The sequence below is a fragment of the Equus asinus genome, chromosome 8 (assembly GCF_041296235.1).
Source record: "Equus asinus isolate D_3611 breed Donkey chromosome 8, EquAss-T2T_v2, whole genome shotgun sequence".
In the NCBI taxonomy this organism is placed as follows: domain Eukaryota; kingdom Metazoa; phylum Chordata; class Mammalia; order Perissodactyla; family Equidae; genus Equus; species Equus asinus.
Genome location: NC_091797.1, coordinates 65,759,797 through 65,786,021, shown reverse-complemented (window position 1 = coordinate 65,786,021; position 26,225 = coordinate 65,759,797). Strand labels below are relative to the sequence as shown.

At 41.1% G+C, this 26,225-nt stretch overlaps 1 protein-coding gene across 2 annotated transcripts; it reads right to left on the bottom strand.

Moving 5' to 3' along the window:
- Window positions 1-12,553: 12,553 nt before the first annotated feature.
- Window positions 12,554-21,810, bottom strand: SERPINB1 (serpin family B member 1). 2 transcript variants are annotated; one of them, XM_070515719.1, is made up of 7 exons: window positions 21,501-21,810; window positions 19,339-19,514; window positions 17,401-17,538; window positions 16,750-16,867; window positions 15,689-15,831; window positions 15,436-15,603; window positions 12,554-13,916 (listed from the first exon to the last, which is right to left on the bottom strand). In XM_070515719.1, the coding sequence occupies exons 2-7, from the start codon at window positions 19,504-19,506 to the stop codon at window positions 13,512-13,514; spliced, it is 1,140 nt and encodes a 379-aa protein (XP_070371820.1). In that variant the 5' UTR covers window positions 19,507-19,514; window positions 21,501-21,810; the 3' UTR covers window positions 12,554-13,511. The 2 variants fall into 2 exon arrangements, with proteins under 2 accessions (XP_070371820.1, XP_014715073.3); XM_014859587.3 differs by lacking the exon at window positions 21,501-21,810 and adding an exon at window positions 20,725-21,020.
- Window positions 21,811-26,225: the final 4,415 nt, after the last annotated feature.

The following is a 26,225-nucleotide window of genomic DNA, read 5'->3' as shown; positions in this document are numbered from 1 at the left end:
CCCGAATTGCTAATGCAATCCTGAGATAGAAGAACAAAGCTGGAGGCCTCACAATCCTTGACTTCAAAACATACTACAAAGCCACAGTAATCAAAACAGCATGGTACTGGTACAAAAACAGATGCACAGATCAATGGAACAGAATTGAAAGCCCAGAAAAAAACCACACATTTATGGACAGCTAATCTTTGACAAAGGAGCTGAGGGCCTACAATGGAGGAAAGAAAGTCTCTTCAACAAATGGTGCTGGGAAAACTGGACAGCCACAAGTGAAAGAATGAAAATCAACCATTCTTTTTCACCATTTACTAAAATAAACTCAAAATGGATCAAAGACCTAAAGATTAGGCCTGAAACAATAAGTCTTCTAGAAGAGAATATTGGCAGCACACTCTTTGACATCAGCTTCAAAAGAATCTTTTCGGACACCATAATCCCTCACATGAGGGAAACAATAGAAAGAATAAACAAATGGGACTTCATCAGGCTAAAGAGCTTCTTCAAGGCAAGGGAAAACAGGATTGAAACAAAAAAACAGCCCACTAATTGGGAAAAAATATTCACAAGTTATTTATCCGACAAAGGGTTAATCTCCATAATATACAAAGAACTCACACGACTCAACAATAAAAAATCAAATAACCCAATTACAAAATGGGCGGGGGACATGAACAAGCATTTCTCCAAAGAAGATATACAGATGGCCAATAGACACATGAAAAGATGCTCATCATCACTAATCATCAGGGAAATGCAAATCAAAACTACACTAAGATATCACCTTACACCTGTTAGAATGGCAAAAATATCCAAAACCAAGAGTGACAAATGTTGGAGAGGCTGTGGAGAAAAGGGAACCCTCATACACTGTTGGTGGGAATGCAAACTGGTGCAACCACTATGGAAAACAGTATGGAGATTCCTCAAAAAGTTAAGAATAGAAATACCTTATGACCCAGCCATCCCACTACTGGGTATATATCCTAAGAACCTGAAATCAGCAATTCCAGAAGTTCCATGCACCCCTATGTTCATCGCAGCATTATTCACAATAGCTAAGTCATGGAACCAACCTAAGTGCCCAGCAACTGATGACTGGATAAAGAAGTTGTGGTACATATATACAATGGAATACTACTCAGCCATAAAAAAGGACAAAGTCGTCCCATTCACAACAACATGGATAGACCTTGAGAGTATTATGTTGAGTGAAATAAGCCAGACAGAGAAAGATGAACTCTGTGTGACTCCACTCATAGGTGGTAGTTAACATATGGACAAAGAGAACTGATCGGTGGTTGCCAGGGGAAAGGAGGGTGGGGGAGGGCACTAGGGGTGAAGTGGTGTACCTACAACATGACTAATAATAATGTACAACTGTAATTTCACAAGGATGTTAACTTTTATAACCTTAATAAAAAAAAAGACAAGAGATAAATATTGACAAGGATGTGCAGAAAGGGGAACACTTGTGCACTGTTGATAGGAATGTAATTCGGTGCAGCCACTATTGAAAACAGCATGGGGCTTCCTCAAAAAATTAAAAATATGATCCAGCAATTCCACTTCTGGGTGTGTATCCAAAGGAAATGAAAACAGGATCTCAAAGAGATGCCTGCACTCCCATGTTCATTACAGCGTTATTCACAATAGCCAAGATATGGAAACAACCTAAGTGTCAGTCAATAGATGAATGGATAAAGAAAATGTGGGTACATATATACAATGGAATATTATTCAGCCATGAGAAAAAAAGCACATCCTGCCATTTGAGACAACATGGATTGCCCTTGAGGGCATTACACTAAGTGAAATAAGTCAGAGAAAGACAAATATTTTATGATCTCACTTATATGTGGAAGCTAGAAAAGTTAAACTCGTAGAAACTGAGAGTAGAATGGTGGTTATCAGGGCTTGGGGGTAGGGGAAATTGGAGATTGTTGGTCAAAGGGTACACACCTCCAGTTATAAGGTGGATAATTCCTGGGAATCTAATGTAGAGCATGGTGATTATAGTTAATAATACTGTATCATATTCTTGAAAGTTGCTAAGCCAGTAGCCCTTAAATATTCTCACCAAAAGAAGAAATGGTAATAATGTAATGTAACGGAGGTGTTAACTAACCCTACTGTGATAATTATTTTACAATATGTAAGCGTAATAAATCAACATATTATATACCTTAAACTTATGCAATCTTATTCATCAATTATATCTCAATGAAGCTGGAAAAAAGTATATATAAGAAATAAATGTTGAGATTCATATTTTTGCTTATGGCTATCAAATTGTTTTAGCATCATTTGTTGAAGAGATTGTAGTTCCCCCATGGAATTGCCTTGGTACATTTGAGGAAAATTAATTCATCATATATGTGTGTGTCTATTTCTGGACACTCTATTCCATTTCACAGGTATATATGATATAGGTGTATGCTATATATATATATATATATTTAGATGTATGATATATATGTAAATATATAGCATATATATTTGGACATATGATATATACATGTATATATTTCCCTCCTTGATCTCAATACCATACTCTCTTGATTATTACTGGAGCTTTATAACATGTCTTAAAATAAGGCTGTGTAAATTATCCAAGTTTGTATTTCTTTTTTAAAGTGATTTTGCCTATTCTAGGTCCTTTGCATTTCCATATAAATTTTAGCTAGCTTTTCCATTTCTACAAAGAAGGCTTCTTGAATTTTGATTGGAATTGTACTGAATCAATAAGTCAATCTGGGGAGAATTGACTTGTTAACAATATTGAGTCTTGCAATCAATATGCATGCTAGATATCACCATTTATTTTGGTTTTCTTTAATTTCTATGTGCTGTGCAATAAATATACTCATCTCATCAAAGTTGTTGAATGCTTTAATATAAAGTTTTTCATATTTCCTTATTGTCTATGAAGTCTGTCTTTACATCTTCTGTCTTATTCCTGATATTTGTAATTTGCATCTTCTTTCTTTTCTGATTAGTTTGGCTAGAGGTTTACAAATTTTATTTATATTCTCAGAGAATGAGCTTTTGGCTTTATTAATTTTCTGTATTTTTTCTCTTTTCTTTTTGATTGATTTCAGCTCTTACATTTATATTTCTTTTCTTCTGTGTATTCTGGGTTTATTTTGCTCTTCCTTTTCTTATTTCTTAGGACAGAAGCTTAGGTCATCAATTTGAGAAATTTCTTTTCTATTATAGGCATTTGATGCTATTAATTTCCCTCTAAGCACTACTTTAGCTGCATACCACAAATTTTAATATGTCATTTTTCATTTTCAAAGTGAAATTCAGTTCAACATACTTTTTGATTTTCCTTTTTATTTCTGCTCTAACCCATGGTCTACTTTCAAGTACATTGTTTAGTTTCTAAATATTGGAAGATTTTTCCAGATGACTTTGTGTTATTAATTTCTAATGTAATTCTATTGTGGTGAGAGAAAAAACTTTGTATGATTTATATTATGTTAAATATATTGCGACTTGTTTTATGGCCCCAAATATGGTCTCTCTTGGTTAATGTTCCCTGTGTCTTGAAAAGAATGTGTCTTCTGTTGTTGCTGGGTGGCCTGTTCCACACACGTCAATTAAGTCAGTTTGGTTCATACGGGTATTCAAGTCTTCTGTATCTTTATTGATTTTCTGTGCACTTGTTCTATCACTTATTGAATGAGATATGTTACAACCTCTAAATATAATAGTGAATTCATGTTTTCCTCCCTTCGTTTTATCAGTTTTTGCTCAATGTATTTTGGTCCTATGTAATGTGCATAAACAGGAATGGGTTTTGAGAAAAAATCTATAATTCTCTGCAGCTCTGTGGCTGGTGATCATGGGAGTGCTGGTGAGGTAGAAAGAGAAATAAAAATAAGCCCATATGCGTCTGGTATCTGTGCATTCAGGTATTTATGCAAGTCACTGGACAAGGGAACCCTAGTCAGGACCAACCTCAGGCCAATGTTTTTTTTCAAAATCTGCATTTAGGGCCCATTATTTTGTCATTTTCCCCAAAGCCAAGTGTTCTCATGATCTTTCTTCCTCTCATATCTTGTTTTCAGATACTCAATCCTACAAAGATATAAATGACTGATCTTCATTAAGATGTAGAAGATGGGTAAAGACTATTATTCCTGTAGTAAGCATTTTTATTTTAAAGTGGACTTAACTTTTTAAGGTAACAGAATGTAGCTTAGCTATGGAATTTCAGGCATTAGAGGATAAGCAAGATCTCTGGGGACACAGGAGCTAAAATAACTCCAGGAACAGCTGTAGATTCTCAGCATTTCTACTTGGCTTAGATCAACCTGGTTTCAGGTAGAGTAAGTGCTCAGTGTCCTGAGTTTGAATTACAACTATTTGAGAATCTTACAATATTTTTACCACTAGAAAAAGGAACTACACCCCGCTGTTTTGTGTTGAAAATTCAAAGTGCTGTACTCTTCCTGTTCTCCAGGAAAATCAAGTACTGACCAAATTCCTTACCGCACATGAACTTGAACCTGACAAGGAAGTTGCACCTTTCCTTTCTCCCAGCATAACTGCAAGCTCTGCCACAGCCCTCACAGGTCACATTGTAAAATATCAACAGGAGTTCGTCCCATAAAGCTTCTGACTCAAACGAAAGCTGAGCCGCAATAACAGCAGTGAAGCATCCAGCCTCTTATCTTATAATGAAGCCTGATGAATCTATCAGTATTTCTGCTGCCTGGTAATTGAGGAATGTAAAGGGACTTTATTCTGTGTAGGAGGGAACAGGATAGGGATGGATTTGCCGAAGTTATAGAAACAATGATAAGAGCAGATATGAAATCAACAGGGAAATTGTTGCCAGGCAACATGCTTGGTTGTCAAAGAGATACAGTAACAAGCCATGAGCAATCTTCGGTGATAGTCCATAAATGTCTGAGCCAGAAAATGTCTGCATCATGACTAGGTTAAGGCAAATACTTTTTCAAAGAACCAAAGCATCTATCTCTCCCATCCAATTCCATAAATATGGACCATGCTGTAAACATAGGCCCTAGGGTTTTGCACTTTTGAGGAGTGTAATGTCCTTATTACTGGAACATTTTGTAGCTTTGGGGTTTTTTTACAGTCATACCCCTGGCTGTATGTAATAATTTTACTCAGCACAACCAATTTTGGTCACAGAATGTACCCAAATTGTGCCCAATATCTTGTTTTGCAAGCCTGGCAAAATTTTGCTGGCTTGATCACCAACATGTGGCCAGTGAGTCTCATTCATAAACAGACCAGGACCACTCATGAAGACTGCAGGATGTTAGGGTTTGAAGGAAATGTATAGAATATTGGGCCCACATTCTTTATTTTCTCAGATGAGGAATGTGGCTTCTATGATTGATATGCTAATGTCCATCTCTTTTTGCTCTTTGGGCCTACCATTCCAAACAGAACTTGGTCTCTCTAGGATGAACAGAGTACTTGCACTTAAGGTGAAAATCCCCAAGTCCACCTTGCCTTCAGTGCTCTGCATGATGCAGTCTCTCTCCTCCTACCACCTCCCTCTTGCTCTTCTCTTTACTTACTAACCATCAGTCACGCCACGGTTTCTTAATCCTGTGCCTTTTCTCTATCCTTCCCTTTGCAGGGGCGCACCTACCAGCTCCTGGATTAGCTGTGCCTCCGGGATTCACAACTCTCTTCATCAGTACACCCAGGGGTAAGGATATTCAGAAGGGGAAGAAGATATCAGAATATATCCACTGATAACTAGATAGGTAGAGACCAGCTAATCACCCAGAATGCCAGTTCAATAAATAATGTAGAAGAAAAGACCCCCAGAGTGTTGGTGCTCTATGTTGAAGACAACCACCTGCAGTGGAACGAAGGGACGGATAGGAGCAGAGACCCAGGATGCCGGCTGCCAAACTGGTACAGTGCTAACCAACGGGTCAGTTAACCAGACTAGTTATTAGAGAGTTGTTTTATGAACTAGACATCAATGCTCTCCGAGCAGGGATCTTGTCTGGTTCACTGTTTCATCCGTAGCATCTGGTACAGAGCGTAGCACACAATACATGGAGAAGGAATAGTAATCAAACAACAAATGAATTTAAAATCAGAACAAAGAGAATTTATTTGACAATCTTAAGAGATATTTTAGGCAATTGTGGTTCAGTGGAAGATTGGGAACCTCGAATACGGAAGATGTTATCTGCTATAGATTAACAATATTTCTGGAGTTAACATATTTTAACTAAACAAACCCAACAATGATTAATAAACATTAATTTTTGAAAAGTGGTTCAGCAAGCAGCAGCAGTAAGTGCTGTAGGACATAAAACACATTAAGAAATTGATGAGTTTCAAAAGCACCTAAGTCCTTACCTTTTAATACAGTTATGTCATGTGAAAACAATTGAAAATTTTAAACATCTACTGTTTTGCCTTGATAGAAAATGTCTGGCTTTGCCTAAAAATGGCAGGAAAAAAATCTTACCCTATTTCCTAAATATTTCAGCTAATGTATCAAATTTTGCATAGAAAACTAAAATTTGCAAGCATATTCATTCTTTGAAAACTGACCTTTAAAACTATTGCACAGTGATAAAAAAATTAAAATTTTTAGTTTAACAGGAAACTCATTTATCTGCTGAAGCAAAATACCTTATTGCCAGGATTTGTTGTAACAGATTTACAAAATGAAGGAAGGGCTGGTGCAAGAAGTCTTTGAACACCTCTTTGAGTAACATCCTCCTTTTGTTGCTACGTATTGCTTTTTTTTTAATCGTCTCTCCTATGTACTAGAAAATCACCCTTGTCCACGATCTGTATGAGATTTCCCATCACAAGTCATCCTTTGGCAGAGGAGCAGTGGACAGATTCATTCACTCCACACTGCTCCATCCACACCCTGCAGATTGGGCCCCGGAAACAACAGCTACTTTTTTTTTGTTTTTTTTGTTTTTTTAGTTTTTTCAGATAGAAAGTATCTGGCATCACAATTCTGTATATGTAAGTGGAACCTTGAGAGTTTAGAGGAAGAAATACATTTATACTTTATAATCTCTACATGTTTATGAGCCATCAAGTTCTCCAAGATTGAAATACGGCAGGTTCTTCCTTAGTCCTGAATTGTTTTTTAAAGTGACAAATGTATCCTCCAGTATATCTCTTATCCCCAACCAGAGGGACTATTTTTTGTAGAGATCTCAGCTCTTGGCAGTGATGTTGGAGGGGAACAGGGTGCTGAATTTGTACAATGGAGAAATGATAACTCAGCAGGTTGTACTGAAATGCCAATTACCTTCTGTTTCTAAAAAACTCAGGTTATATTCTGTCCTTTCCAGAGCAAGTTTATTTGACATTGTAAAAGTATTGAAGATTTCATTTTAATTGGCTGAGATTATAGTTGAGAGTGAAGGCATAGCATTAAGCTGAAGGGCAAGAATCTCTTAGAATAGCTTAGAATGCATTTCCCATCCCTCTAAATGAGACTCGACGGCGAAACTCAGGGACTTCAGCTCCTGATGAATCAGGGTGATTCCTGCACTGCGGAACTTTGAGGCCAGAGCATCCCTGAGGTCTGAGATCGCAGGCAGGTCACTTATTCTCATCTGTAGAACAAGACAACAACACCTACTTCACGAGGTTGGTGTTAATGCAAATGTCATGTATAGAGCACCAGGACTGGCCCAGTCATTCCTCATGAAGTCTCAGTGAGCCTCTCCCTGCGCTAAGCTGGAAGAATAGCTATGGTGAGATGAGAATTCTAGGTTACAACGTTATGGGTTATCTCTGAGTCAGGAAGAATTTAGGATGGCGAGAACATGGCAGTAATCTCTTTAAAGAAACAGACCACTGCAGAAACCACATGACGTTTGACTTTATTCTGATGATTTTAAAATCACTCTTGTCATACCCAGCCAGACTCCTCTTCTTTCTCTCTTCAACATGGGCTGCCACTTTCTTTGGACAATCTAAGGCAGTGTTTCTGGTATACAAAAAGTCAGAAGACATCTGGAAGCCAGTTCTCCAAAACTGTGGCTTCCCCAAGCCTGGCTGCCTTCCCCATATTTTTTTAGTTGTAACCTGGGAGATAACAGTGGAAAATGCTCTAGAATTGGAATCCTGCCTTTGGGGATGTTCTCTCAGACCACTCCTTAGATGTTACCCCTCCTTGAGGCAGTGGCCTACATTCGCTAACCTGAGGCTTGCCTTTTCACTCTCTCAATGGTGTGTCTGTGGAGCTGAAGTTCTTAATCTTCATTTGGCCCAATTTAGCATCCAAATCGTTCAGATCCTGGGGCCGGCCCAGTGGTACAGCGGTTAAGTTCACATATTCTGCTTCGTTGGCCCGGGATTCGCCGGTTCGGATCCCAGGTGCAGAGATGGCACTGCTTGTTAAGCCATGCTGTGGTAGGCGTCCCACATATAAAGTAGAGGAAGATGGGCACAGATGTTAGCTCAGGGCCAGTCTTCCTCAGCAAAAAGAGGAGGATTGGCGGCAGATGTTAGCTCAGGGCTAATCTTCCTCAAAAAAAAAAAAATCATCCAGATGCCTAGGAATAAATCTAACAAAAGAGGTGTGTGTGTGTGTGTCCTGTTAAGAAATCACTCTCCGCACAAGTTCAGGAAGATATATTCTTGTGCGATCTTCTAACAGCTTTATTGTTTTGCTTTCACGCTTAAGTCTACAGTCCATCTGGTATAATTTTGTTTAGGTTTAGGGCAGGAATCAACTTTATGCTTTTTTCCATATGTGTTCCCAAATGTCCCAGGATAATTTATTGAAAATTCCCTCCTTTCACTCCCAACTTTGAAGTGTCACACGTGGCGTAAATATGATGACCACATGATTTATTATCCAAATCAATTAAATTTTGAGAGTAAAAGAGCGCATTGCTAATAACTGAAATAAGACAAAAGGCATAAACAGACTGTTTGGAGCAAACTGGCGTGATGGTGACCCATCACCAAGCAGGGTTCATACTGTGTGGGGCTGTGATTTCTTGGCTCTCTGTTCTCTTCCATTTCTGACCATCCTTGTACCAAAATCCACTCATTTCTGCAACTTTAGAATAAGTCTTGATTCTATTAAATATGTCCTCTCACCTGATTGTTCTTCAAGATTGTCTTGGATGTTCTTGTTGTGTAAATACTAGAACCACTTGTCATGTTTCACCAAAAACAAAACAAAACAAAACAAAAAACTGCTTGGTTTTTTATTAGGATTGCATTGACCTGTAGATCAATTGACATGTTTAAAACGCTGAATCATAACCATGGAATAGCTCTCCATTTATCCAGCTCTTCTTTATTGTCAGTCAACAGTGTTTTTGAGGGCTTGTTATCGGGTATGTACAAATTTAGAATTGTTATATTTTCCTAGTGAGCTGAATCTATTTTTCGTTATGAAGCGTCTGTCTTTATCTTTAAAATAGGAAAATCTACTTTGCCTAATATTTCTAGCCACATCTACTTTTATGGTTAGTATTTGCATGAAATCTCTTCTATTCTTTTCCTTTCAAACTCTATTTTTATGCTATAGATATATTTCCTGTAAACACCACATGAAATTTTTTCAATCCAGTCTAACCATCCTTGTCTTTTAGCTGGAATATTTAGTCAATTTATATTTTAAGTAATTACTTAAATATTTGGAGTTTGACATACCATCTTGCTATTTGTCATGGCTGTTCTATGTATCTTTTTCTCTTTCCGCCTTTCGGATTGAGTGTGTGTTTTTTGTTATTCCTTTTTCCTCTTTCGTTTATGTTGAAAGTTGTAACCATTTTACCCTTCTTCTAGCGTTCACCTTAGACAGTACAACATGAATCCTTGACTTATCAAAGTCTAATGTAACTGTGATCCTACTTTTATTCTCTTCCCAGACAATGTAAAGATTTCAGGGGGGCCGGCCCCATGGCTGAGTGGTTAAGTTCACGCGCTCCACTTTGGGGGCCTGGGGTTTCGCTGGTTTGGATCCTGGGTGTGGACATGGCACCGCTCACTTGTCAAGCTACGCTAAAGCAGCCTCCCATATAGCACAATCAGAGGCACTCACAACTAGAATGTACAACTATGTACTGGGGGGCCTTCGGGAAAAAAAGGGGAAAAAAAAAGAAGATTGACAACAGTTGTTAGCTCAGGTGCCAATCTTTAAAAAAAAAAAGACAGAAATTTTATTCTCATTTCCTTCCCCAACTTCTATGCTATCATTTATTTTAATTCTGTATATATCTGAAATTCTGTAGACATTATTACTGTTGTTCTATATGGCTAATATTTATTTAAATTTACCATATTTACAATTTTTCCTTGCTCTGTACTCTTTCTTACAACTCTGACATTTCTTCTGCAGAAAGAATATCCTCTAGAATCTTTTTATAAGTCTGCTGCTGAAGAACTCTCACAGTTTTTCTTTTCCTGAAAATATCTTGAGGGGTATTTTTCCTGGGTATGGAATAATTCTAGGTTGGCAGGTTTTTGCTTTGTTTTTCCCAGCATATTTAAAGAATCGGTCTATGATCTTCCGGCTTTCAGAATTTCTGTTGACATATGTGTCGTCCTTCTAACTGCTGCTCCGTTGAGGGTACTCTGTCTTTTTTCTTTCTTCGTTTTCATCTGATTTCTTTTATGATCACCTGTTAGTCTTTGGACTTCTACAGTCTCACCAGGGTGTCTCTAGAGATGGATTTCTTTGTAGTATCCTGCTTAGGGTTTGGATAGGGTTTCTAGTATCTATGAATTAATGTCTTTGATCAGTTTTAGAATACACATTTTGAATGGTAGCTCTTTAAATATTATTCTGCCCCATACTGTCTCTTGTCTTCTCTTTTCCTGTTAAGCATCTTCTTACTGACTCCCTTGAATTTCTTATCCTTCCTTTTGTATTTTTCATCCCTTTGTCTTTCTGAGCTTTATTTATTATATTTGTCTTTCTGGAAAAAATTATGGATAATTTCTTCTGACCTGACAGTTCACAACTTTCTTTATTACTATCTCTAATTTACTGATAAATCTTATCTTTTTAAATTTTCATTTATTATTGTATTTTTGAGCTCTAGAATTTCTATTTAATTTTTATTCAAAGATACAGTGTCTCGTTTAAGCTTGCAGACATCTGCTGAAATGGTCTTTTGTCATCTCGATCATAGGAAACAATGTTGTTTTACAATTTGTGTGCGATGATTCCGGTATTCGGAGCCCCTGTTCTTCTGTTTCTGTTGTCTGCTTTCTGTGCTGGTTTTAATTCATGTTGTCACAGCATCTCACCCATCCAGTTATCTTTGACTATATGCTAGATATTGTATTTTAAAGCTGATTATAAAAATAATTTGAGGTTTATGGGTCATCTTCCCCCAGAGATGATTTTTGTTGGCTCTAGATAGTAGCAAACCAGGAAGAACGTAATCCAATTCCAGGGACTGGGATTTTCTGGGCTGTGCAGTGACTTATAGCAGGACCACATTCCGAGCTGGTTCACTCATCCTTACAGGGTGTAGCTCTGAGGGTGCCAAACAAAAACACAAGAAGTGTAATGGGGTCCCCACTCTTAAGAGGCAAGAGGCCCAAACTCTGTCTATCTACCCTGGAACATTGTCAAAATCTCCACTTCACTTCTTTTACCTCTTTTAGACTAGGAAATGCCACTGGGGCAAAAGTGGCCCTAATTTCCATATTCATCAATTTCCCCCAGATCTTGGTCCATTAATTCTTCACGATCATGTCAGCTTTCCTTGCCTTTGAGCTGATGCTTATTTTGTATGATTGGTTTTTTTAGTTGTCTTAAGAGGCTTGAGTTACCTAGTTCACCATCACAATAATTAGATGTCCTCCACATAAAATATGAATTAGATTATAGTCTCTGCCTTGGAATTAACCAGTTGTTTTGACCTGCGAAAATTTACTTACAGTCTATGGGCCTGTTCCCTCACATGTAAACAGAAGGATTTGAGGGGCCGGCCCAGGGGCTCATTGGTTAAGTTTGTGCATGCTCCGCTTCAGCAGCCCCGGGGTCACTGGTTCAGATCCTGGCGCAGACCTATGCACCATTCATCAAGGCATGCTGTGGCAGGCGTCCCACTTATAAAATAGAGAAAGATGGGCACAGATGTTAGCTCAGGGCCAATCTTCCTCAGCAAAAAGAGGAGGTTTGGTGGTAGATGTTAGCTCAGGACTAATCTTCCTCAAAAAAAAACGAAGGATTTCAACACAGGCACTTGGGGCCCTGCAACGCAGTTTCTACTCAATTAGCACAATTTACTCTAAATCACAGGGTAGCTGTTAGGATGAGGAGCCCAAAGAGAAGAGATGCAGTGACAGAATGCAGTGACTACTGCTTTCCTTATTTTTCCTGTAGCTTAGAGAACCTGGAATATGGTAGTACTAGAAAATATTTTAAGAAAAAAGGAAGGAAGGAAAGCTTGCCGACAGGAGATTTGCTAGCATTTTGTTTTTATTCTATGGTCTCACTCACTACTGTTATAGACGTCAGTATTGTCAGGCCAAGAACCCCCTCATGTAGTCTGAGATCAGAAAGAAAGAAGAAGACAGAGTCTCACATGAGTCTGGCTTGCAGAATCTTAGGAAACTTTATTAACCAGCATACCAGCTTTGTGGGAGCAAGAAAATGCAGCATTTTCAGCCCCATTCAAACATTTGACAAAGGTTTATATTAATAAAAGAACCCCATCTCCCACCACAACATTGCATAAAGCCATCGCACTGGTGTAACAACCTTACCAGACAATGGAAGGCAAGAGCCTTCATCAGAAAACGCAAGAAGCTGGGTAACAGTGAGATCTTTGTGCCCCTTTGCTTAACAGTCTCTCCTACCGCATTTTCCTTTTTGTCGTTTCTTGGTATCTTTTATGATAGAACACCTACTTTCTGACCCCATGTGATCCTACACAAAATACATGTCAGGTAGGATAAAGGAGAACAAAAAAGAGAAGGCAGGGTATCACCAGGTGGCTAACAGTTTGAAATTGGAGTGCTGCCCTAGGACACTAACCCTGTGGAACAAAGGGTTAGAAACAACGGCCAAGACGAGTTTGTCTGCACAACCCAGGCCTTAATTGGGGTGCTTTACTATATTTCAATTGAATATCTGTTTTTAAGCCTTCCTTCAACAATCAGAGCATCTCTCTATTATGGCTTCCAAAAGTCTATCTGTAAAATAAATTACAGTATTATAATGTTTCCCACCACTATCAGGAGAGTATAGTAGTTTCATAGCTTACTGCATTATCAAGAATCTATAAATTTGATTTAGTCTTTTTATTTTTTAACTTGATGCATCCAAAAGCAATAACTAGATTTTTTCAACATAAAAAAGGAAAATAGCTACCCACGCCAAAGTTAAGGGGTGCAACAGCCAACAGAGCTGAACCTACAAAGGAAATTAAAGATTTGTTTTTGGATAGCAGTTTTATTGGTAAAGATATATGAAAACTGTCACTATTAAAAGTAATGGTAATAATACTAGCAGGTAATAAAGCTCTAAGCTTTACCTTGTACTTCCACCTTCTCTAAGGAGAAGAAAATCTGCCTAAGAACAGGATGTTAGTTGAGGGATTGTGCCGAATGAAGAAAATGAATGGATGGTCGGCATTGAAATTTTCCTCTGGCATCAGCATGGCGAGCATGATCGTGCCTGCTGTGGCTGCCGCAGCCTCCGTACCCTCCTCATTCAGGTCCACAAAGGACTTGTGGATAATTTTCGATACGAAAAGATCTCTGGCCCCTGACATGCCAGACAGATCAGCTTTGCCCCTGTTAAAGAGGTCTTGTACACCTAGGCGGGCTAGATGGGAGGTGAGATCGTAGCTCTCTTCCAGCTTGAACCTGGGCAAGTGGACATTGACTTCAGCGAGATCCAGATTCTCAGGTTTGGTCCACTCACGCAGTTTTTCCAAAGTCAACTGTTTCTCAATCTGGAGTTAGAATGGGCAAAAAGAAGAGATGAAAGCAATTTTATATAAGTAAAGTAATAAAGTGTTATTTAAATGAATGGACCCATAATATCAGTTGCTAATTAGTTTCCTTTACGTGTTGTACCAAAACAGATTCCATTTGGAGGATATCATTTCTTTCTGGCAATTGGTGATAACAGAACAGAGCTATGTTCCAAGCCATCAAGGGCCCAAGTATAGGAACTTCAGACATTGGTCCATCAACTATCCATCCATACCTACCCATCCACCCACTCACCCACCCATACGCTCGCCTACTCACCCATACATCCACCTATCCAGGACTTATCAGCCTCTACCACACTGGATTGCTGTGATAGGTTATGATGGCTGTTATCACCCTAAGTGTTTGAGTGGTGCAAGGGAAAATTTTAAAGCTTTCTTGTATTTATTCTATTCTATTTATTCTGAACCCCAGTGATCACTGTGGTTATCTGAGAACCTCACAGAGCTGAAGTAATCTCTAATAAATTTAGCTTGTAGGTAAAAATAGAAAAGGACTTAGTTCCTCATCTAAAATGGGGGTAATGATATACATTATTATAGCATTTCTGTGAGCATTAAATGAGTTGATATATATAAGGTGCTTGGCATATGGTAAGCGCTATATAAATGTCAGCTGTTATCATTCCCACTATTGGACCAGAACAGAACCATCACTCCACTTTTTCTGGATGCTGATAATTCCTTTCCTGAGGCTAGAGACTTTCTTTTTATAATCAGAGACAAGATGAATATGGAAATGCAACTGAAAGAAGGACCACACTGATTTTATCACAAACTCCATACATGCAAACGGCTAACATTAGACCCCTTCCTGATAGCAAGTTTGGTTACAGATGGGGTAGAGAAAAAACACACAGCAGGCTAGAGACACTGAAGAAAAAACAGTCTCCACAGTGTTGCCTAGTCCTAGCCCTAACAGGAGATGCCATAGCCTTTAAATTACATGTGATAGAACCTCACACAAAGTCCGTATTAGGAAACAGGCTTACCATGTCACCTGAGGCTTTTTCTATCATGCAGCTACTGGAAATTTAATTCACAATTTATATGAATTGTGGTAAGAATGAGCAGTGTAACAACAGGACTTCACAGTACATGATGAAACTATATACTATAATGTTGTGAGTTTTTAATTTTAAAAAATTTGTTTTAATAAAACAATCCTCATTTTACTGCACTTTCCTCTAAAGTTCATTTAAGAGAATTTCCATGAGCTGCTATTGACTAATGTTGCATTTAGTACAGATCTTTAGATGTTCCCACCACAACTGTGCACTGACAGGAGCTGAAAATCTGAACTTAGGGCTTTGGAGTAGTAAATGTTAATGGCTAATTTATAAAGGAACGACAAAGAACAGGAAAGGAAAGTCAAGTGACACCAGTAAACGCATAACAAGCACCTACCACTCGACATACACACAAGGCAGAATCGACCCACTGAAAGGACACAGGAAGATGAAGGGAGGGGCCGCACCTTCTCCAGGCCCGTGGACTCATCCTCAATGTCGTCTGGCAGCAGGATGATCATGCTGAGCTCTTTGCCTTGGTAAGGCAGCTCCAGCACACGGCACTTGAGGTCCTCGATGTAGTTGTATGGAAATTTCTTCTTCTGATACATCATTTTCACTGTTTTTGTGTCTTTCTGAACAGTTAAAAGAAAATCACTCCCATGATTATCTGCATTGTCCTAGAGCCATGAGTAAGTTTAGACAGCTACATCACCTCACCTTATTCAATCGGAATGGTGCGTCTCTCGTAGCCTCTTTCATGAATTTCTCCTGCCAGTTTCCCTTGAAGTAGATGGCATTCACCAGCACAAGTTTAGTCATGTTATCAACCATACCCTTGACCAACAGTTCCGGAATTTTCCCTAAAAAGATAAAGTAAGCTGTTTTAAAAATCCACATATTAGAATTCCAAATTTAAACTGATATTTGATTAGCACTGAAATGCAATTCTATTTAATTTTCCTTTAACATGGTACTAAGTTAGGAAAGCCCTACCAGCTACTTTAAATAAACCAACTAAAGGGCTAAAAACAACAAAATTCTCCTTTTCTGAAGAGTGTGATAAACAATGAGCCTTATTTTGTGAATGGCCATTCTTTTCAGGAAAAAAAGATACTCCTTAATGAAAATGTTTTTAGTCACTAAAAAGTAAACAACTTCTTCAAATCCTGCAAGTGGAAGCCTACTTTCACAAAAAAGACGTTAACAAACATCCAAAAGGAAAGAGAGTTACTCCACTGAAACACAGACTCCGCCTGTGCCCACAGCATGGCCATGGACAATTCATCCTACGGAAGACAGGTGTTCTGTAGGGGCCCCGACTCACTCCAGGACCAGGTCAGAGAGTCATCCCGCCTACCATCCCTGAGTTCTTAGACAGGATGCTGGTCATTTTATGACCAGAGCCATTTGTGAACACTGATTCACAAGTATTAGGATATTCCTTTCACACGTGTACTAAATAATTTGGGCCAGCTGGACTTTCCTCAAAATTTTTATTCCTTTTATTCTATATTTAATGTTAGTTTTCATTAAAAATGTTATTTTGGGAATTTATGGGGGAAAAAATATTTAGCTGCCTCAGTTCGATCGTGTTTAAGTTTCCACTTTGAGGAATTTGTCCATGTGAAAGCTGTCCGACACTGGACAGTGCAGAGTTCATCCCCAGGACCAGGGTGAGGAGAGAGGAAAACGAGGAGGGAGTCAGATGCAGGCGGGGGAGGTGGGAGGAGCGGCAGAGCAACCAGTGTGCAGTGATGGCATTCTGCCCAGCCTCTCACCCTCTGTCTGTCCTTTGACCCATTCATTTATCTCCTTTCTTGCATCTTCAGGGGCTTGCTGAAAATCCACACTGGCCAATTCAGCACCATACATCTTCTGAGTTGAAGCTAAGAAATCCTATTTTTAAAAAAGGAAATGTCATGAATAACTCCTACTACATACAAAAATGATTTTCTAAAATCCTTAAAAGCAACATAAATTGTCCTAAAGGCATAAACTTCACTGTAACAAAAAAATTCTAACCCTTATATACTTTTTTATTATGGTTAAAAACACATAACATTAAATTTACCATCTTAGCCATTTTTAACCATACAGTTCAGTAGTTTTGGTGTTATAAAATATTTACCAATTCTTTTCTAACATTTGACTAATATTTTCATAAATAAGCAAATACTGTACTCGACGTACTTGGAAGTGAATTATGCAAGTCACTGTTACTTTAGTAAAACAGCCAGGTCAGTCTGTTCACTGTGAAGACTATATAATGAAACCACACCAATTAATGGGAATGCTATCTGCATATGTTTTCATTCTGTATCATTTTTCTGAACGTTTACAAAAACTAAAACCGACTTTGGTGAGTTGATTGTGCTGAAAAAAATCTGCACTGTCCAGTGACTTTTAGAACACAAAGAGAAAGGACTTACAGCGAGGAAATTATAGGTTTTCTCTCCATATAATCTATTAGCGAGTTTCAGAATATAGGGAGCTCCAGGTTTGTTGATATCAGCATTCAGACTCTGAAATCTTGAATGAATATCCTCAACAGTATCAAAATAAAGTGCCTAAAATAAAGAAAATATCCTTTTTGTAACCGTTTATTTTGAAATTATAAAGTGATTTTTTGGCACTGGCTTCCATTGAATTAAATTAATGTGTTTTTATTACTAATTATTGAAGATTCTCAACCCAATGCTTTATTAATTTTCACTGGAGAAAAAATGATAGATAATCCAAAATTTATGGCTTTGTGAAACAATAATTGCAACGTTAGAAACTGTTTTTATATCACTTTTTGTTATAATTATAGTTCCACAAATATGAGTGGTAATAAACTAAATATTTATACAAGTCTGCTTTTATCCCAAGGAAAATCGTAAACGGTATGTTCACATATATATTCTGTATCAAATATAATTTTACTGAAAGTTCTCAGAAATAAACAGTAAAAATAAGAATCATCACCTATGCAGGAATTACCGATTGAGGCTTCTTTTAAATTAGACTATTAGCATCAGGTATTCACTTATTTAAAAACAACTTCTTTAAACTTAAGATCCGGCAAAAGTTTTAGTTCCCCATGTATCAGTTACAAACCAAGAGTCCCTGCATGGTCTTATGAGGCCTGGGCTGGTTCCTTGCTTTTAAGACACAAACCTGCACAGTGTACAAAGTCCAATTACTCCCCAAGATATGGAGTGTTTGCATAATTGCTGCAATCGATCTGCTTTAATGGGAATTGGGCGGGGGGAACCTTAAAACTATTCTTTGCTGAGGTCAAAAAGTCCCTGGAAAGCCTCAAAAGAGAAGCTGATATTATCCTACAAGCAGCAGTTGACAATTAGTACTAGGAGTAAAAAAAAAAAAAAGGTGGATTTCTAAAAACTTTAAAATGCTTTGGCATGTGCCGTGATGAAGACAGTGGTTTTCCATAAATGACAGTAATAGAAGCTTTGCAGCTGGGATAGGTTCATAAACTTGAACCAGAGCTGGATCTTCCCTAGCTCCAGGGGCAGTGTGTGTGGTCTGTGACGGCTATGTTGGAAAGACCTTCACTGCTGGCACTTCTTTCCCCTGGATGCCAAAGAAAGCCAGAGCCCCCTCTCAGAATTAACCAATATCTATCAGAGAAGTGCCCTCCACACCCACTGAGGACAGGAGGAAGGCTGGGGATCATCGCTTCTTCCCCTGCTGTTAAGAAGGACCTGCCCATCACGAAGGGCTCAGTCCTACCCCTGCAGCCGCTGTGCCTCACTCTTCTCTCCCTGCAGGGCCCCCTGCTCACACAGCATGCCATGTCACAGCCCACAGAGCCACGCCTGGTGCCAGGCACAGGGTTAGGCCGCAGGAATACGGAATCACACTGTCGCCTTGTCCCCTCTAAAAGGCGAGGCCACCAGCTTCTCCAGTGTGATGCGTTTCCTTTGTGTCATTATGCCTAAAAGTAACGTTACATAACAGGTATTATTTATGAGTAGCAGGTCACCACATGCAAAGCAGAAACTGGAAAATCCTAGTCCAGGAAGAGGTGCTGTGGCTTACAGGAAAGCCCATGATTCGCCCCCTGGACTAGAAGTGGCACACTGCCGGGTTTCGTCAGCCATCTTCATTGCTGTATCCTCAACCAAACAAAACCAGTGCCTGGGCTCCGGCAGGTGCTTAGTAATGACTTGGTCAATGGAAGCCTGCGTACAAATGGATTGTTCTTGGGGCTTTTTCTGAAAGTCTGATCTCATAATGGATAGTTGCTGAACACAGAAATGCAGTTTTAAAAACACCATCTTAAGAGCTCAAAGGCACCACTTTTTAGTGCAGACTTTACGACAGTGGGGAGACAGCAGGGAGAGCAGACTGTTTCTGCTGACCTTGGACACCTGTGCCGCTGTATTGCCTCTGGTCCCCAGAAAGATCATGGCCAGCGCTGAGGAAATGCTTAAGGGAGAGATGAAGATGTTTCCAGTAGGATCGCTCTCATTCAAAGCGCGGAACAAGTCCACCGCAAAGTGGGTGTTGGCTGTGCTCAGCTGCTCCATGGCGAAGGCTGCAACACAGAACGGAGGCCCGAGCTGCCCACTGCCCACACCAGCAAATTAAGCAACTGCGTTTCCCCACCTCTTCCTCAAATTGTGCCAGCCACTCTGAAACGCCCAGAACTCGTACTTCCTCTCTCTCTCTCTTTTCTTTTTCAGGAAAATAAGAACGCTTCTCCATGTGCACAAGGGACGACTGACCAAGGATGCAGCAGGGACATAGGATCAGGACCCAGGGTATCCTGAAGGGCTCTGACCTTGCAGACAAGGGAGTCTGAGGAGGGCCGGGCCAGCCCACCTTGGCACAGCAGCCAGCACTGGGCCTTTCCTACTACGTTTGGGAGCAGACACATTTCTGACCCTGTGGTTCAAGTCTCTGATTCATTTGGGCAGTGAAGCCATTGCTCACATTTACCTGAAATAAGAAAGTTTCTATTGGAAAACCACAGCTGCCTGCGATACATCACAGCAAAGTAGATGTAATCATCCTCATCACCGAGATGCAGCCGCTAATGTTCAGAGAGGCTGATCGGCTCAAATCTCATAGCTGGTGTGGGCTGCGAGAGCTCGAAAACCCAGCACAGGTCCGGGGGTCAGGTGGGGCAACCCACCGACGGAGAGGGTGACAAGTATCCTCGCTGTCACTCCCACTCTCAGCTCAGCCACCCACTGACCCATCCTGACTTCTACTCTCAGAGCCTCAGTTTCCCCACCTACAGGCAAGGAAGAAGAATAGTTGTGCCGGAGGCCTAGCCTGTAAATAATGAATTACTGTCGTTGATAAAGAATCTCCAGGGTGGCGTCGGCCTCCTTTCCCTTCCAGCCGCGGAAAGGAGAAGCGGGCTCTGCCCGGGGCTGCCTGGAAAGCGGCACAAACTGCTCAGGAGGGGAGTTCAGCGACAAAGAACAACGTTCTGATCTCGTGCTTCGGTTCTGCAGTGCAGCCGCCACGCCCCGACCTCCGTCCTCGCAGGCCGGCCTGGCCGTGCACCCCGACGCGGGGCGGGAGACCCGGGGTCCCCAGGGGCGGGGCGGACGGCGGGAGTGGTGCCTGGGCGCAGGGGGGCCGCAGGGAGCAGTCCCGGCGGACGGGCGGGGCTGCGGTGACCTCCCCGCCACCAACCCCCCGGGGCGGCGCTGGGCCGGGGCGCTCGCGGATCGGAGCCCCGCCTGGCCTGTCCCGCCCGCCCCGGCGTCCATGGCGCCCCGGCCCAGCCTTACCGGCGCGCGGCTGACGGTCCCGGCGGCGGGGCGCGAGGTCAGGGATGGAGCGCCGGCCCGGGCGCTTATAGCTGCGGAAGGGGCGTGTCGCCAGGCGGGCCCCGGGCGGCGGGCAGGCGCTGGCCCTTCCCCGAGGTGACTTCCTGGGAGTCTGGGCTTCCGGGCTCAGCCAGGTAGAACCGGTGAGCCTCGGCTGCACGCAGGGCCCTCCTCAGGGTATCAGCACCCTCCCGAGTTCTAGGCAAACTCGGGTCTGGCTAGGACCTGCTGGGCTGTGTCTTACCGAGACGTGAATGACTGAGATGACGTACTGTGTTGCCTCTTAGAGGGCTAACTAGCCCCTTTTGAATCCTACCTGTATATATATATATACTCCAAACTCTGGGGTTATTATTGTTGTTATTATTATTTTGGTAGGGGAAAGCAAATTTGAGACCTCCTACATAGGGGAAAGGAGAGGCCTCAGGGTAAGATAAAACAGAATCTGTTCCAAACGACCTCCTCTTAGGTCCCAAAGTGAATTCAGCCCCAATACTCCCCTCAGAGGTGATGAGCACACCAGGCTGGGTCAACTCACATACCACACACCAAGATAACTCACATCTGTGTGAATAAAGAATTTCTTACCCATTATACTAAAATTTAGTAAAATAAATAAGATTTAGCTAGCCCTGGTGGTCTATTGGTTAAGATTTCCCACTCCCACCACCACAGCCTGGGTTCATTTCCTGGTCAGGAAAACACAGCACCCGTCAGTCATCAGTCGGTTGTCATACCTCGGCAGCTGTGTGTCGCTGTGATGCTGAAAGCTGTGCCACCGGGATTTCAAATACCAGCAGGGTCCCACATGATGGACAGGTTTCAGTGGAGCTTCCAGATTAAGACAGACTAGGAAGAAGGACCTGGCCACCCACTTCTGAAAAAACTGGCCATGAAAACTCTGTGAGCAGCAGTGGAGCCTCTTCTGACAGAGCACCGGAAGGCAAGAGGATGGCTCAGAAAGACCAGGCAGGGCTCCGCTCTGCTGTCCACAGGGTCAGAATCCATTCAAAGGCACTGACAACAGCAGTGCTAAAATTTAGACTCCCCAGTTTTCTTCCTTGTACTGAATACTAAAACAGAATGACTATGATGCAATAGTAAGGGCAGTAACTATTTCTGTGGGATTTTTCATTTGTTTGCTTCCCCCTTTAAATGCCTAGGAATGTAATTTCACCAAAATGTATAGTGCTGGAGGGTATGAAATAATTCTGCACTCATAATACTTCTCCCCTGCTTTCTTGCAAATCTCAACATGAAAAATGGACAAAGGAAAAATTCTGTTGTTTTATTAGTATAGATAATACTAATATTATCCATATTAGTGTGAAGGGGTTTGTAGTTTTTTTTTTTACTTTGAGAACTTGTTTATAATGAAAAGAGGCAAAGAAGATCATAATAATGAGTACCCAAAATACTCTCCATAGTTTTAAAAAAAAACAGCAAGAGATTGCAGAATGCTCCACAGTTTTACAGCAAAGAAGCAGAGATTTGTTGAGAGCCCGTCATAGTTAAGTTGAAGTGGTTTGATCAAATCTGGTAACAGCTCCACCATTCCTCATAGAACCAGAGAACCACTCATGAGCTCCTAAGACGTCAGTGTGAGAAAGTCAAGAGTGAGTGGCTTGACTGAGGAGTTTAAGTTAAAGTCTGAGACACATAAAGCAAAGAAAAAAGTGTCCCAAATTTGTTTTTCTCCTGACATTTTGCCTTTACGCTCATCTGGAATTAGTAATCTAGCTCCGATATAAAATGAAACCATTTCCTAAATCAATGCATATACTGTAGAAGGTTCAAACAAAATTGACCTTTATACATTGATCATCGAGCAATCCATGTACTGTCTAAGGTCGAGGCAAATTAACTATTCTGTTGAATAACACTGGAATGTTCTACCCGTGGCTTTAAAGTGTGAGCAGCTGCGTCGGAGGCCACACACTCATGATGGCAGTTTGTACAGTGTATTTGGTGTATTGACTAAACTCGAACACATGTGTACCCCAATTATGATCGAGCAACTCCACGCCCCGGGAATTACCCAACAAAAATGTGTGTGGGTGTGTGCACTTGGAAATATCTACCAGAATGTTCATAACAACATTACTTGTGTTAGATCCAAAGTGGAAACCACCTAAATGCCCATCAACAGAAGAACAGATAAATTAATACAATAGATTAATATATGACAAGAGAAATGAACAAGCTACAGCAATACACAACAACATGGCTGGATCTCACAAACATGCTGTTGAATGAAAGAATGTAGACGCAAAAGAGTAGAAGCTGTATCCCTCTGATTACAGAACGTTCAGAACCAGGCGGAACTAATCTGTGCCGCTTGACGTCAGGAGAGAGGTTCTCTTTGGGGAGGAAAGGAAATTGTGTTGGCTGTATTTTCTTATTTTCTGTATTCTTGATGCTCTGGCACCTGAGGTCTTGATTGTGGAGAGACTGCCCCTCCCAGGACCAGCTAATTCCTAGAGATAGCAAATGACTCTCCTGCTTGATATACAAACCTACCAATTCGGTGACCACACCTCAACTACCTTCTTTATCAAAGTCTCACACGCCAAGCCAACATTCCCCCTGCCCGGGATCACCCCAGCACCAGGTACTAGACAGCTAGAGACCACCTATATAGCCCAGAGCCCACCGAAATTATTTAAACCATCCAATCCTAAGCTCACATTGTGTACCTACCCTGCTTCGCCCATTTCTTCCTGCAAGAACCCCACTAAAGGCTCTGGGCCATGCTCTGCCCTCTGCCCTTCTGCCTCCTGTCTGGCCTGGGTGCCTCCCAGGTCCCACATGGCGTGGTGTCATACACCTCCTATGTCTAGGGGTCTGTGAGTATAAACTTCTTCCTTCGTGACAATTATTTCCATGTCAGCTGTTTTACCATACCTGATTAGAACAAATCATTTTGTGTGTGTGTGTGTGTGTGTGTGAGAGGAAGATTGGCCCTGAGCTAACATCTGTTGCCAATCTTTCTCTTTTTGTTAGAGGAAGATTGGCCCTGAGCTAACATCTGTTGCCAGTCTGCCTCTATTTTATGTGGGATGCCACCACAGCATGGCTTGACGAGAGGTACTAGGTCCACATCCAAACTGGCAAACCCTGAGCCACCAAAGCGGAGTGTGCAAACTTAACCACTATGCCACCAGGCATGCCCCCAAATCATTTTTTTTTAACACAAGGGTTGTGAGTGGGAATGGCATGGGTGAGGGGTTCCTGTGCTGGTAGCATGCCATTTCTTGACATGGACAGTTAGACAGAGTATTAATTTTGTGATAATGCATTGAGTTATACACATAATTTATTTACTTCTCTGCGTGTATGTTATACTTTATCAAAAATGATTAAAAAGTAGCAACAGAAAGTGTTAAATGTTAGCAATTCTTTTATTTCCTATCTCCCCTCTTTGCCACTCTCGCAACAGGATTAATCAGCTTGAAGTTGGTTGGGGCCCCTACTGTCATCCAGCATGTCCACTCCCCAAATTTTGGTCACTGGCTTGTGCCTGAGGGACCCAGATAAGCTAGTGGGCCCTGTGTCCTTCCTGCTCCCCCACAAATCCCGAATCCAGGTGGGCAGACTTTCCCTTCAGCTCTCTCGCTGCTTCAAGGTGTGGAATGAAGAAAATAGAGGACACGTTTTCCAAAGATCCACAGCTAGATCTGTAAAACGCACGGTAAGGAGACAGTCTCAAAGCAGCAGCAACAGGTGTTTGAGAACTAATTGTCTTTATGTTATTGACCTCTAGGTTAATTGTATTGTGGTTTAGAGAATAGGATCTCTATATTATTTCAGGCTTCGGAAATGTTTTGAGACTTTCTTAAGGGCCCAGAATATGGTCAATTTTTGTAAATACTCCCTGTGTTCCAGAAGAAAAGATATATCCTAAATCCGTTAGGGAGATTGTTCTATATACAGCCATTAGAATAAGTGCACTAATCATTTTATTCAACTTTATATTTAGATTTAATAAGCATGTTTGATACTGACCCTGATATCAGTTTCCCTACATTGAACCAAGCATACATGGAGTTAAAACCAAAATACTCTTTCCCTGCTTACTCTCTGGCTTCCTGGCTCCAGAATCCACTATCCTCCATGGAGACAGAGACCACCAAGGACAAGCACCTGGATTCATTATCTCCTCCCCACAAAGAGATGCAGGCTGGAGGGAAAGTTGCTGACCAGCAAGGTCACGGGCTCCCTCTTCTCTGCAAGTATCTCAAGGCCAAAGACAGGCTGGCGGGAAAGCTCCAACCAGCAAGGCCATATGCTCCCCCTCCCCTACCTAAAACCCCAAATAAAAATCCTTCCTTTTAGCTTTTCAGGGAGTCTGGGATTTCAGCATTAGCTGCCCTTTCTCCTTGGTCAGCGCTGTGCAATAATAAAATTCCTACTTTCTTCCACTACCCCCAGTGTCAGAGCTTGGCTTGCTGCACAACGGGTGAGCAAACTCACTTCAGGTTCAGTATCAATTTGGCGACCCAGATGGGATGGTGTCCCAGGTGGACGTCTCGCCTGTGGCACACCAGCCTCTGGCTAAAGGCCTCTCTTGGAAGCTGTCCTGCAGCTGCCTGAGCCCCTTGTCTCAGGGGCAGCCCCAAGCCACTGGCTGCTAACCAGACGTCATTGGCCCATGGCCCTTTTGCTTTGGTGGCAGAAGAAACTAGGTTTAGGACTTAGGAAGACGTCTCTTGTAAGTAGCTGGTAGTTTTTGTTTTTGTCTTTGTGTTAACCTTTTCCAACAGGACCAGCCAGAAATAATGGTAACCAGCAGCCCTCTGGCCTCCATTTTGTTTTGAAGTCACGACAGCTCAGCCAGATTTTGCTAAGTCCCCCAGAGTGCCCACCGAGGTCCCTTGTCCTTGCTCATTTGGGAAGATCTGTGTAGCGAATCTTCATTTGTTGGGTGCCCCCTGGGTGTAGGACACAGACTAAGCTGGGACTGGAAGCACTCTGGGTTTTGGTTTTGGTTTTGGTTTTGGTCTTTGTTTTGGCTTCATTTGTGGCCAAGGGTTTTTGGGAAAGCACACTTGTTTGGTATTTGTTGTTTTTTGTCTATTTGTCTTTCCTTTTAAAAGGGTTAACATGGGAGGTACCACATCTATTCCACCTAAGAGCCCCTTGGGAAAAACTTTGGTTGATGGTCAACCTATAGCTATAAGCCAATGTCTGAAGAGGGATGATTTTCTTTTGTAACACCACATGGCCACAATATTCTTTAGACTCCGGAGAAAAAAATGGCCACACAATGGATCCTTAAGTTGAGAAACATTTTAGAGAGCTTACAGATGCTAATGAAAACATTAAGGTAACAAGGAGAAATCAGAAAGGGAAGAGTCACAGGCCTCATCCCAACAGGATGGAAATCTTTAGCTAGTTATTAAAAGGAAAATGGGATAAATGGAACAGACATGAGTAAAGTTAAAACAAAGGTTTTACTAAAA